Source organism: Balaenoptera musculus, chromosome 8, assembly GCF_009873245.2.
Source record: "Balaenoptera musculus isolate JJ_BM4_2016_0621 chromosome 8, mBalMus1.pri.v3, whole genome shotgun sequence".
Lineage (NCBI taxonomy): Eukaryota > Metazoa > Chordata > Mammalia > Artiodactyla > Balaenopteridae > Balaenoptera > Balaenoptera musculus.
The window spans coordinates 61,331,431-61,343,984 of NC_045792.1; the positions used below are offsets into that span (position 1 = coordinate 61,331,431).

A 12,554-nucleotide genomic window follows, 5' to 3' on the forward strand; every position below is an offset into this window, starting at 1 on the left:
CTGTGGGTACACGAGGGCAATAACATGTGGGATTTGGAAACACCCATGAACTCGTGTGAACTGTGGCAGCCTTCTCTACAAAAGCCTCTGCGCTGCTATTTTAAGGAAGTGAAAGAGAACTAAAGAGTGTCCTGTTGTAATACAACTCTTGTGGGCCCCAGCCTTCCTCTGCTGGCTTTGCCCTTGGCCTGCATCTGGCCAGGTTCCTGCAGTGACCAGAGTCTCATATTTGCCAGGGTGGCTTAAGTTTTGTTCCCATGTACAAGTCTTCTGGGCACACTGGTAATTTCAGACCACCAGGATAGTATGAAAAAATAAGTGTCTTGAGTTTGTCAACACTCCAGCCTGTAGAAATGTGGATAAAAACTGAGGTTAGGGCACTAGTGACTCCTGCCTGAGCTGGGGACTATGCCAGAGTCCCTGGTGTGATGCCATCTGAGGCCCACAGGGATTTTCATCAGCCGAACTGAGCAACCAATTCTTGGAGATCCAGGCAGGGCAACAACCTAGCAGTACAACCGAAGGGGATTCAGGCCCTACACTGGGGGAAGGCACTGGACTAGGTCCCCAGGGTCCAGTGCTGCCCCAATTCTACAATCCATTCCTGTGGTCAGACATCGCCACAGCTTTTCTTGCGCCTGTGGAACCTCGCCTTAGCGGTGGGCACAGGGCAGCGCTGCTTGTCCCCAGCTGTTCACGAGAATGGGTGTCAGTGACTGGCGCCAACCACTAGAGGGACCTCCACCCCAGGTTGCGGGGTTCAAGTGCGGCCAGACCCTAGGGTAACTCCGTCTTCCAAACTGGGGGCGCTCAGAGGCAAGAAATGAGGCTGCTGTCAGGCCAACCTCAATTTGAACGCGAATCCGGGGGCCCAGAAGTCCGCACACCCAAAAGGTTGCTGCGCTGGGAGTGCCTCTAAAACGTTTTTTCTATGGCTTCTGTCTCTTTGCAATTCTCGACACAAGTTCCCTTTCCGCTTTTCTCTTTCATTCCCTACGGCCAAGGAGCGGTGCTGAAGGGCTGGACAAGCCCGGTGACAGGGAGCTGAGACCCGCCGGGCGACTCCCCGGGGCCGGAAGGGTGCTGGAGGGGGAGGTGACCAAGAGCGGAGCGGGGCTCCAGGGAGGGACGTGGCCTCCTGAGAGAGGCGGGGCTTGGGGGGGGGAACGGTAAGCCCGGCCTAGGGGGCGGCGCCGGAGCTGGGGCTGGATGGGCGGGGCCTAAGCAGGTTCGAAGGGGCCGGCTTGATGAGGCGGGTCCCGGCGGAGCTAGAACACTCGGCGGATGGGTCCCTGCGGGCAGCCAAGGAGCCGAGAGGGAGGGGGCGTGGCAGAGGGGCGGTCCCGGGGGAAGGTGGGGCGGTGGGGAAGCGGGCGCTGCGGGCCGAGCCTCCCGCGGGTCCCCGCCCCCGTCACGTGGGCTCCAGACCCGGCCGCTGCCGGTCGGCCCGCTGGTTGGTCGGTTAGTTGGTCGGTGGGTCGGTGGCCTAGAGCTCGCTTCTCGGCTCTCATGTTCGGAGGTGGGAGGGACACGGGAAAGGCCCGCACACCTGAGCTGCCCGGAGAGGATCCCCGCACCCAGGTCAGTGGGTTCTCCCTACGCCCCCAGGCCCGCTGCGCGGTCGGGACTGCGAGCCCGCGTAGGGGCATTGCCTGAGGAACTGAGAGCCCTGGAGTGTGTCCCAGGCGCGAGGGCGGAGACCCTCCTGACCCCTTCTCTGGCCAGAAGACTGGGAGGAGGGTATAACTTCTGTGGATTTGCTCCGAATCTCCACCCAGTCCTGTCCGGCGTCTACGGACAGTCCGCGCCCCTACAGGTGCCCGGATGGCCCTGGAGATGCGCAGGGTGGCAGGTCACCTCAGTTCTATGTAGTATGTCAGAGCTCTGCTAAGTCAACTGGAACAGCGGCGTAGTCTGGAGAGAGAGCCCAAGGTGGTCGGGAAGCTTACGGTCTATTTGCCCGAGCAAATGGGTGATCCGCAGAGCGTGTGTTCAGCTGCAACGCCTTAGCTGAAACCAACTATATACTGTAATTGGAAAAATGCAACATGCTTTTCCAAATCTCAAGCCACTGCGTCCCAGTAGACGGCAAGATGGGGATAGTTCTGTTTGAAAGTGGGCTCCTCTCCCTCATGACATGCTGACTCCAGACCTGCAGTTGTTCCTCAGATGAAAATAAGATTATATACTTAAAGACCAGAACTTCCGAAGTTTGCTTAAGATCAAAACGGGCGTTCTGGCCAGCATTTAATCCGCTTACAAAACAGATCCAGAGTATTATATTTTTACTTTTAGAGCAGCTGGATATTTGGTATAGATCCGTCTCCCTTTCCATATTTTGGTTTACTTCCTCTCTCATCTCTCTCCTTCCTCTCCCAGTTCCCTAATTTATAATACAAATTTTATGTTGCATTCTGTGAAGTTGAATGCCCAACAAAGGTAGTTGGCTGTATACAAAATTCATCCTGAGCATGTTCAGTCTTTGATTATTATTTGTGTCATATGAAAAACACAAAATATTTGATTTAGAGATTATTTCTCCTTGGGGCTTGAGAGGCAGCCTGTTTGTAATCTGCTTAAATTCATATATAAACGACTTTGAAGTGGGAGAGCAGGGAGACTGGTGAACTTTTCACTCAGTGCATTCATCCATAATGTTATTTAATACATTATTGTTATTATTACTTTGAGATTCGGTGATGTGCCAGTTCTTAGCTTATTGCTACTGTGGAGACAAACTGAGCATCATAGTCTCCTTTCTTTAAAATAATTAATTCATTAATTTTTGGCTGCATTGGGTCTTCGTTGCTGCATGCTGGCTTTCTCTAGTTGCGGTGAGCAGGGTCTACTCTTCTTTGCAGCGCGCGGGCTTCTCATTGCGGTGGCTTCTCTTGTTGCAGAGCATGGGCCCTAGGTGCTCAGGCTTCAGTAGTTGTGGCATGTGGGCTCGGTAGTTGTGGCTCGCGGGCTCTAGAGCACAGGCTCAGTAGTTGTGGCACACGGTCTTAGTTGCTCCGTGGCATGTGGGATCTTCCCGGACCAGGGTTTGAACCCGTGTCCCCTGCATTGGCAGGCGGATTCTTAACCACTGCACCACCAGGGAAGTCCCCAGCATCATAGTCTCTTTACTGGGGTAGCTATGGGAGTTGCCCTGACTTTAAGACTAAGTAGAATGAGATAAATGCTATGAAGGAGGTAAGAGCAAAGAGTTGTGGGAATTTGTCTTTCATCTGAGTGGGGAAAATCTGGAATAATTTCATGAAAGGGGTGACATGTGTGTGATAGACCTCGAAGAATTTCTCATGGGTTTCTCCAGGCAGAGGTGAGTAGAGCGTGACCTGGGCTGCGAGAGCTGTGTAGGCAGGCAAGCACTTTGTAGCCATGAGAAGTGGCAAGTGTCCCAGCTTGGCTCCTATGGCGAGTGATAAACAATAAAGCTGGTGACAAGGAAGAAACCTATTCCCTGCGGGCCATGAAGGCCAGGTGGAGAAGTTTGGGCTGTGAAAGCATGAGAACCAATACAGGTTTTAAGCAGGAGATTGGCTGATGGTTTTGTGCGTTTAAAGTCAGGGACCTTGGCCCTTGACCCTCTCAACCTCCCAACTTCCCAACCTCCAGCCCAGAGAAAATCCAGTAAATATTTGTGAAATGAATGGTCAAGCAACACTGTGTAGCAGTGCTTTTCAACCTTTAACAAGCTTAAGAGTCACCTGGGGATCTTTTTCAAATGCAAATTGTGATTCCTAGGTTAGAGGTGGGGCCTGACATTCTACATTTCTTACAAGTCCTCAGTGGTTGCAGCCCCTTCACTATGGATAGCCAGGATTGAGAACAGTAGTTTGCAAACCTGGCTGTGCCTCAGAATTGCCTGGGGAGCTTTTAAATTACTCAGATTAAGTAGGTCTGGCCTGTTTTTACCAAGTTCCTCTGTGATTCTGTTGAAGGCCAGGTGGGAACTGCTGGGGTGGACTCTGGCCGGGCTGTGGGAAGCAGTGACCGGTGGGAAAAGACCCTGGAGGTGGAGAGGCCAGTTAGGATGTGGAAGATCAATTAAGATAGAAGTGAAGAGGACCTGTGTTGGACCTCAGAGAGGGGACAGGTAGGAGAGACTAGAGAGATAGCATCTATGGGCTAGGGGGCCAGGCCGAGAGGTGAGGAGGGAGGAACAAGAATTGAGCTTTGGACAAGGAATGGCATGGCCTTTAGACTATCACATTTGTGATAATATTTGGAAGTTTTTTACTTGGCCATCAAAAACATTTCCTTCCTGATATACAGATTTGTTCATGACACTCTTGCTTAAAAGCCTCTGGTGGATCCCCTTTTGCAAAACATGAGAAGGGAGAGCTATTATGAACTGTTGAGGCATTTAAACATTTATTAAGATCCCAAACTGTGCACCCTCATTCAAGAGGTGACACTCGGGGGGACAGGGGGAAGATGTGACACTGTCATCACTTGGTGTGGGCACAACTAGGCTGAAACTCTTGGCAGCCTTGCGTTTTCCTGAGTCACTATTTTTCCTGCTTCCTCCTTCCTCAGAGCAGTTCCACTTGATGTTTTCATGGCATCATTCTTTGGTTTCAACACTTGCTGACACCTGTGTGTCTCAGTTTTTGCAGAATCCACAGCTGGTCTCAGAAAGGTGGGCTGTATCCTTTGTAGACTCTGAAAGCCAGGTCATGGGGATTTTCATGAGGGCCATTCTTATCACTCTCACACTCAGTAAATAATCTTCTAGGAGATGCCATCTTAGAGCGTCTGTTTACCTTTAGACCAGATTTCCTTAAGGCCTTGTGAGTTCCCAGGGGCCTGCCAACTCTCAGCTTTGTCTTTGGGAAATTTATGATTTCTATTTAGTGCTCCTAGGAAATCCTTACTTTGGTGCTCCTTGGTAATTCTTACTTTCATTTCCTATCTCTGTCACACACACATTTATGCACACTGAGAACCCAGCTTTCACTGTGCACAATGCATTTAATCATCGTGTTCCATGTTGTGTAATAATCTTGGCCTCTGTAACACAGCTGTGGATGGAAGGTATAGGCAAGGTGGGATAGGATCGCCTCTCAAAGGGATAAAGTATAATATCCTTGTTTGGCATTCAAGGCTCCTCCGCAGAAGCTGGCAATAATTTGACTTACCAGCTGCATCTCCCCTGTTCCCCAAACTGAGTAGCTTAACAATTTCTATCCTTTGTGCCTCTCTGCCTTTGCATACGCTATTTTCTCTTCCTGGGAAGCCCTTTTGTCTCTGCTCTGCAAGATGAATGAACTCTTACTAATCCTTCAAAATGCAGATCAAAGTCTTGAAACACCTCTCCTCCCCCCACCCCCAAGTTATTTTTACTCTTCTCTCTAAATTGTACTAGTATAGCATCCAGTACAGATGTCTTCTATGGTTCTTAACACACTTCATTTGCATGCCTCTGTTCACACCCCCTCCAAACTCTGAGCTGCCCTGGGGCTGCATCAGCCCTTGTGTTCGGCCCTACACTCAGCAGATGTTGAGGAAGAGTTTGTGGCAGGCGAGGGCCTTGAGCCCTTGAGTCTGTTTTGCAGTGTTGGCTTCAGTAAAAGGGTGAAAAGGGCAGGTTGTTTTGTGTTGGAGATGAGGGAAGGAACAAGAGCAGAACCTGAAAGGCTAGGACAAGCGTGATGAGTGGTCCACAGGGCTAGAGTCATAGGGTGGGGTGGGGAGGGGAGACTGGGAGAAGTGATGCTGGAGTCTCAGGCTGGGGAGAGATCCTGCAAGGTCTTGAAAGTTGACCTTAAAGAATTAAAATGTAATGCTGATGACCTTGAAGGTCTTTGAGTATGGAAGAGACAAGGTGAAGCCTGTGCTTTCAGGAGGATTCAAGGCTTAGAAGGGCAGGTTGGAGGGATGGGAAGGAACTTCTTATGAGAATGAGCTGTTGGAACAACTCAGTGAGGTAGATTAGGACCTAAATCAAGGCAATGGCAATAGGGATGTTGAGGAGGTGAATGAGCTTGCCAAGAAATCCTGCAGGATTTGGTGACTGATTAGATTTGAGGGAGAGAGAAAAGAGTCACATTGGACACTGACATTTTGTGCTAGTTTGCTGGGAGAAGAATGAGGCAGTTGTTAGCAGCATGAGAGCATGGAGGAGCTTCTTGGAAAGGGGAAGGGAGATGAGGGTGGTCGATTCCTTTTGAAATCAGGAGGGAGCCTTGGGTAGTTACTTGCATGCCCTTTATGTTTTTACCCATGAGGATGGTGAGGCCCAAAGAAGGCTACCCAGGGTCAGCCAGCTGCTGGTGGCAAAACTCAGGCCTTCTGGCCTTGAATTCTGTCCTTTGTAGCACAGTGGGTTTGGCCAGACGAGAGCTGCTGGAAGGTGCAGATGGAGACTCCATTAGGCAATGAAGAACGAGAAACAGACCAGGTTTGGGGTGAATTCATTCTGCAGTACAGCTAAGGCTGGAGTCTTGTAGGTCAAAAACTCAGGAGGAAGTGTCTGTGGCAGCCAAAGCCACTGGGGGTGCGAAGGCTCATGAGACCTTCTTTCTGTCCTGTGACCTATGGGGATGTGGGCTGACGGGAAGTAGGGAGTGCTTTTATGGTATCTGCACTCTTATGCTTGTTAGTGCTTAGTGGGAGTACATGCGTATTAAATTGTTCTTCTGGGAATGCAAGCACCAATCTATCAGTTCCATGGAAAGATGTATTCCAGGGACCCAAACTCCCACCACCCCACTCCCCGTCGTCAACAGACTTTAGGGATGACTCCAACCAGCTATGAGGAGTCGCCAGTGTAGTGCTGGGGTGGGGGCAGCGGGGTGTGCCTATCCGGGGAAGCCAATCAGCCATGAGAACTTTTTCCAAGCCAGGGCCTGTGTGTAGGGCCAGTGTCAGGGATTTAGATGGTTGAGTGAGGGCCACAGCTGTCTGATAAGGAGAGAGGACCTTGTCTAGAGTCTGCACTGCTGCCAAGAGACTCAGTGGCCCTGAGGCTGGGTTTCCTCCCCTCCTTACCTTTCCCTTCCACACCTCTCTGCCCGGCCAGGCTCCCCAGCCTCCCAGGATGAGTCCTGCCTTTGCCACGGCACAGTGATTACCTCGTTTTGCTAAGGCAGAGCTGGGTTAATGCATGTGAAACCTTTAGATTATTTGCCTGGCATATGATAATTGCCAAATAAAAACAGACACAAGAAATGCTGGGATTCAACTTTCAGTCAAACTTGTTAAGCCTCTTGGTTCTTTTTTTTTTGGCCTCACCGCGCAGCGGTTTGCGAGATCTTAGTTCCCCGACCAGGGATCAAACCCATGCCCCCTGCAGTGGAAGCGTGGAGTCCTAACCACTGGACCGCCAGGGAATTCCCGAGCCTCTTGGTTCTTTTTGAGTTATGTAGCTGGGTCTGGCAAGTTTCTACCTCATCTTGTTTTGAGTGTGTGTGTGTGTGTGTGTGTGTGTGTGTGCACATGTGCGCTTTACTAAGACCAAAGTGTGTGCGCGAGCCTGCTTAGCCATGGTAAAATATCACGGATAGCTGTAGGTTGCAGACAGGATATTTGAGTTGTACGTGTGTCAGGAATGACTTATGCAGAAGTAAGTGGGTGGTGGGCCTACTAACAAACCTCCAGGAAGAGGCTGTGGGAACTGATCCTATCACGGTCGCTCCCCTACCTACAAGTCCTGTGCCTACAGGAGCTGTGCTCTGGGTACATCTGTTTCTTCCTGGAATGAGGGCAGGCATAGGGAAGGAGGTGACCCAAATCCCAGGGTTGCCCTGCCTGCTCAGGGACAGCCAACGCCTGCTGGTTGCTGGGCGTGTTTGGTGGGCATAGTCAGACCCCTGCCCTGAGTCCCAGGTAAAGAGATAAACCCACAGTGACTTGTGTGCATGGTTGGAATGGCCCGCTCAGATGTGGCTGGGCCTCTCGGCTGGGCAGGGACCACTCTGACCGAGAGGGCCACTCCCGTGACTGCACTGGGGTGTCCCAAGAGGTCTTCTTAGCAAACTTTTCCAACCTGCTTCTGGCCAAAAGGCCCAGAGAGCCCACCAGAAGGAACTCCTTGGGTTGACAATATGTGTGTTTGTGCATGTGTGTGTGTGTGTGTGTGTGTGTGTGAGAGAGAGTTGTGTAGAGGCCAAGGGATCTGCTGTAGGGACTAAGGGAACAGAGAAGGGCAGAGCCACAGTTCAGGTTAGGAAGACCAAATATGGGTTACTTTCGTTCCTTGCATGCACACATAACAATTCCTCTCTTTAGGGGTGACTGTTTCCTTCCCACAACACAAGGCTCTGTTCCCCTGAATCAAAGAGGTTTTCACATGTACGGCTGGCTTGACCCTGGACTGCTTTATGGATGAAACAGAGGTGTATGTTGACTGGCCCCAGAAAGCTGCCTCCAGAGGAAAGACGGAGAGGAACTTCTGGCTTTGGTGGGTTTTACAAAGGGCTTGTCTCATGAGGCAGGTAGTGTTATTCCCATTTATGGGAGGCAAACAGGTACCAGAGAAGGAAAGTGATTTTTTTTAAGGTTCCAGAGTATTCACTTTAATTTCTTGTCCTAACTGGGCCACTTCTGAGAGTGAGAGGAGGAGGCAGATGCTGAGCTGGATGGGCCCCTGGGAGACAGGACTGCCTCGGGCGTACTGGGATGTGTGGCATCAAACTCTAAATTCAGTAAGCAACGGGGGAGGGGGGGGGAAGGCGATGGGGGAGAGGGGATTAGAGTAGGGCGAGGGGAGAAGTTAGAACTGGAATTTGGGTGAGAAAGGAGGATTCTTCTAATTCGACATTTTACCAAAGCAAAGGAATAGTTCTTGGCTCTGACACCTGCCCTCGACTGCTTGTCATGAGAAAGTTTTATTACATAAGCTCTTCCTGCAAGCAGCCAAGACATCTGGTTCTTCCATGCAACGCTGCTGTCCCGGTAACAACAAGCACCACCGCCCTGCCCTGCGTGTCCGGCTAGGTTTTTGCTGCGCGGCTCACTGGAGCTGCACGAAGCCTCTGGCAGGGGTGTTGTCCTGCTGGAGAAAAGGGCACTGACTCCTCACTCACCCCCTGACTCCAGCATGGCAGGCGGTGGGTGTCCTCTACCGTGGGGACTGGGACTCCCTTATCTCCAAGGGCCCTGCCAGCTCACTCTTTCATTTAAGTCCTGGCTCTCCTCAGACTTGCTGTTTCTCCTTCGAGCAAGTCTCTCCTTCTCTGAGCTTGAAGTTCCTCGCCTGTCGAATGGGAACAGTACTAGGCCGATCTCACCTGCTTGTTGTAAAGATTAAATGAGATGACGACGCGTATAAAATGTTGGCTGCAGTGCTTGGGCGTCGTAAGTAGTAAGTGGTATTATTCTCATCCTCTTCTCAGAAAGCCTGGCAAATATAGTTTGTCAAGAGGAGTGATTTACACCAACCAGAGGGCTTATTCTGAAATTTCAGGGGGGAAGTAGTATTGTCTGGGGCTCCAGGTGTGACGCCCGTGGTGGAGGTGAGCAGGAGGTCCAGGAGGCAGAAGTCCATGGCAGGGTGAGGGAACAGGCTGATTTCAGATGGCCCGTCACCGAGGTACAGGGCAAGGACAACAAACAGAGAGCTCCGAGCCCACACCAGCTCCATGGGACATGGTGGGGTAAGGTCGAAGTCCTGCCCTTAGGCTCCAAAAATCAATTCATCAGTTTTCTACCCGGCCATGTGGAAAAGCCCACAGAACTTGGCTTAGCCTGGCTGCATTAATAGAAGTCCTGACTTTCGACCTTGATGGGAAGAGGGGTCATCCCACTTTTCCCTGCAGTGGCCAAGACTGGCCACACCTGGAGGCGGTACCCTGGGCACCACACTTTGGGAGCAGGTGGAGGAGGGCCCGTTACTGCATCAAAGCTGGAGTCCCTGTCCTGTAAGCTCCGGAAGGTCCTGGGGCAGACAGGAAGACACAGGGTTGGAACTGTGATTTTTAGGTGGGCAAGGGAGCTGCCATGTTGTGCCTTGCTCAGAGGGCAGGGTTGAGGGCCCTTGGTGGGAACGGTACAGAGGATTAAAGAAGAGGCAGATTTCAGTTTGGCATGATGTAAGAAATTCCAAATAACTCAAGCTTCCCTCTAGGGCCGGGTGGCTGTTTTAGAGCATGTTACTGGAGTCTACCTGAAGAGGGTACTGTCCAGGCAGTACTGACTAGAGAGGAATTTGTGAAATAACTGAGGAAGCAGACTTTGCCAAAAGGGTGTGGGTCTCACTAAAAGTACTGTAGGATTTGGGGGGATGATTGTTGGCTTCTCAGCAGAGAGGTGACTTGCAGCAAATGTAGGGGGGAATGAAGGTGGAAAGCTGGGGAAGGGCGGCCATGAAGCTGTGCAGAAGCTTCTCTATCTCAGGTCCTAGGCCAAAGTCCCACCCAGTGCAGGTGTTGGGAGAGAGGAAAGACTCTGAGGAAGTGCCTTTGTGGGCTGGAACTTTGAGGTCATGATCCCAAAGCGATTGTACTGTGTGTATTCTCTGCTGATGCCTACCTTGGCCTGACCACCTGGTGGGGGCATGAAGGCTCTTATGGACTCATGGGCCCTTCCTTGAAGATTTCGAGAACACAGAGTCCTGGTACCTGCAGGACCAGGGCCGTGCGGTCTGAGACAATGAGCTCACAACATCCAAGAGGTAATAGCGGGTGTAGGAGGGAGCGATCCAGGAGGGCGGTGGGCACGACACTGGGAATTCTGACCGACTGTCTGCAGCCTGGGTCACAGAACAAGCTTCCAGCCCCGAGAGGGGACAGGGAAGGGCTGTGGGCAGCAGGGCCTTATTCAAGTAAGCTGAGGTTTTGGGTGGGGTGAGTGGTGGGAGGATGGAGAGTGCTGCGGTTAAGCAACGTGGATGCCTGACGGGCACACAGTCCTGGCTGGGGTGGAGGGAGGGGAGCCCGCCAAGGCTGGTAGGAGGGAGGCCAGGGAAGCCCCCAGATGAGAATTGGCCCACCGGATCTAGGAAACTCTTTTAGCAGCAGAGGTGGGGCATAATTCCTAAGTATTCTGGAGTCAATAGACTTGTGACCTCATGTATTATTTCAGTCGCCATTATTTTTTTAATTTTTTTTTTTTTTACCATCCTCCGTGCCAAGAACCATTATGGTGGGAACACAAGATGAGTAAGACATGTCCCCTGCCTGGATGGAATTTAAGGAATGTACCCCTCATTCAAAATAGGCAGTAATAACTGCAGAGAGAACACAGTGAACATTCAGAGAAAGGAGGAGGAGGGGGCATTTGAGATGTGTCTTGAAGGAAAGATGGACCAGAGACACCCCGTTCTATGGGGGTGAAGGAGGGCACTTCTAGCAGAGGGGACAGCAATGTACAAAGAAAGGCATGGGACGGTAAGTTAAGGGGCACGGGTGGCAAACAGCCAGTGGTTTGGTTTGGCTAGAGCTGGAGGAGGAAGGGAGGCTAGACAGGGAACCAGGGACTGGAAATCATCATTCATTAAGCGCGCACCATGCATCAGGCACTGAGCACAGACTCGTCGGTGCTCACTTACATCTCACAGGAGCCTGTCAGGGCTTTAGCGGAGGAGGAAACTGACTTAGGATAAGTGACTTTCCCAAGGTTCCCTAGCTGACGAGTGGTTGAAATAAAATTGATGCCCCATCTATCTGATCCCCAAACCCATGTTCCTTCCACTCTATCTTGCCGCCACCTTGAGAGTCCAGATGATTCGGTCTTAAGTTTACCATGAAGATCAGCTCTTCGTGTTGAGGCAGGAAGATGGTCAGACGACATTAGGCTGTGAGAAGCACTTGGTGGTCGTGGCCAGGTTGCCATGATGCACACCTGGCCCCAATGCGATATATACACGCGTGCACACACACGTATTTATAAAGTAAATCTCTAAAAAATAGTAGGAAGTTGCACAGTTGTTCATGGTGTCACAGAAACTGATGTTTCCTGAGCACTATAGGCAATTGCTGATTTCCTGGCCGAATTCCTCTATTTTCTCTCCCACTCAAAGTATATTAGAATGGGGCAAGATAACCCAGAATCTTCTCTAATTTATCCTTTTTTAAAAAAATTTTATTTATTTATTTTTGGCTGCGTTGGGTCTTCGTTGCTGCGCACGGGCTTTCTCTAGTTGTGGCGAACGGGGGCTACTCTTCGTTGCGGTGCGCGGGCTACTCATTGCGGAGCACGGGCTCTAGGTGCGCGGGCTCCAGTAATTGTGGCAGGCGGACTCAGTAGCTGTGGTACACGGGCTTAGTTGCTCCGCGGCATGTGGGATCTTCCCGGACTAGGGCTCGAACCCGTGTCCCCTGCATTGGCAGGCGGATTCTTAACCACTGCGCCACCAGGGAAGTCCCAAAAGATTCCTGACTTTAGCTACTTTATCATTAGTAACAAGTTCCTTACATCCCACCTGTTGGGGCCCCCAGGGTGTCAGCCATTGAGGGATGTTAAGCAAGATGGTGGGTTGGGAGGGTGGGGGTGAGGATGAGAGAGAAACCTGGGCCGTAACCCCGGTGGAGCTGTCGGGGTGGAGAGGAGGGGCCGACCTTTCTGGAAGTGTTTGCTGGGAGCCTGTCCGTGCAGGGGCGTGGAGTGGG

The 12,554-nt window shown here is 51.3% G+C and overlaps 1 protein-coding gene across 21 annotated transcripts in view; it reads left to right on the plus strand.

Moving 5' to 3' along the window:
• The first annotated feature begins 1,417 nt into the window (after nt 1-1,417).
• The window catches only part of PPFIBP2 (PPFIA binding protein 2), a 151,545-nt gene continuing 140,408 nt past the window's right edge, over nt 1,418-12,554 (plus strand). For 17 of the 21 annotated variants that reach the window (XR_005020882.1, XR_005020883.1, XR_005020884.1 and 14 more), the window contains exon 1: nt 1,434-1,581. Coding sequence is in view for 10 of the 21 variants with exons in the window: in XM_036860136.1 (XP_036716031.1) it covers nt 1,510-1,581 (72 nt within the window). In the remaining 11 variants the exon portion in view is untranslated. Of the gene's footprint in view, nt 1,582-11,185; nt 11,334-12,554 lie in introns of those variants that run through there. The other 4 variants (XM_036860151.1, XM_036860142.1, XM_036860146.1 and 1 more) reach the window with 4 other exon arrangements.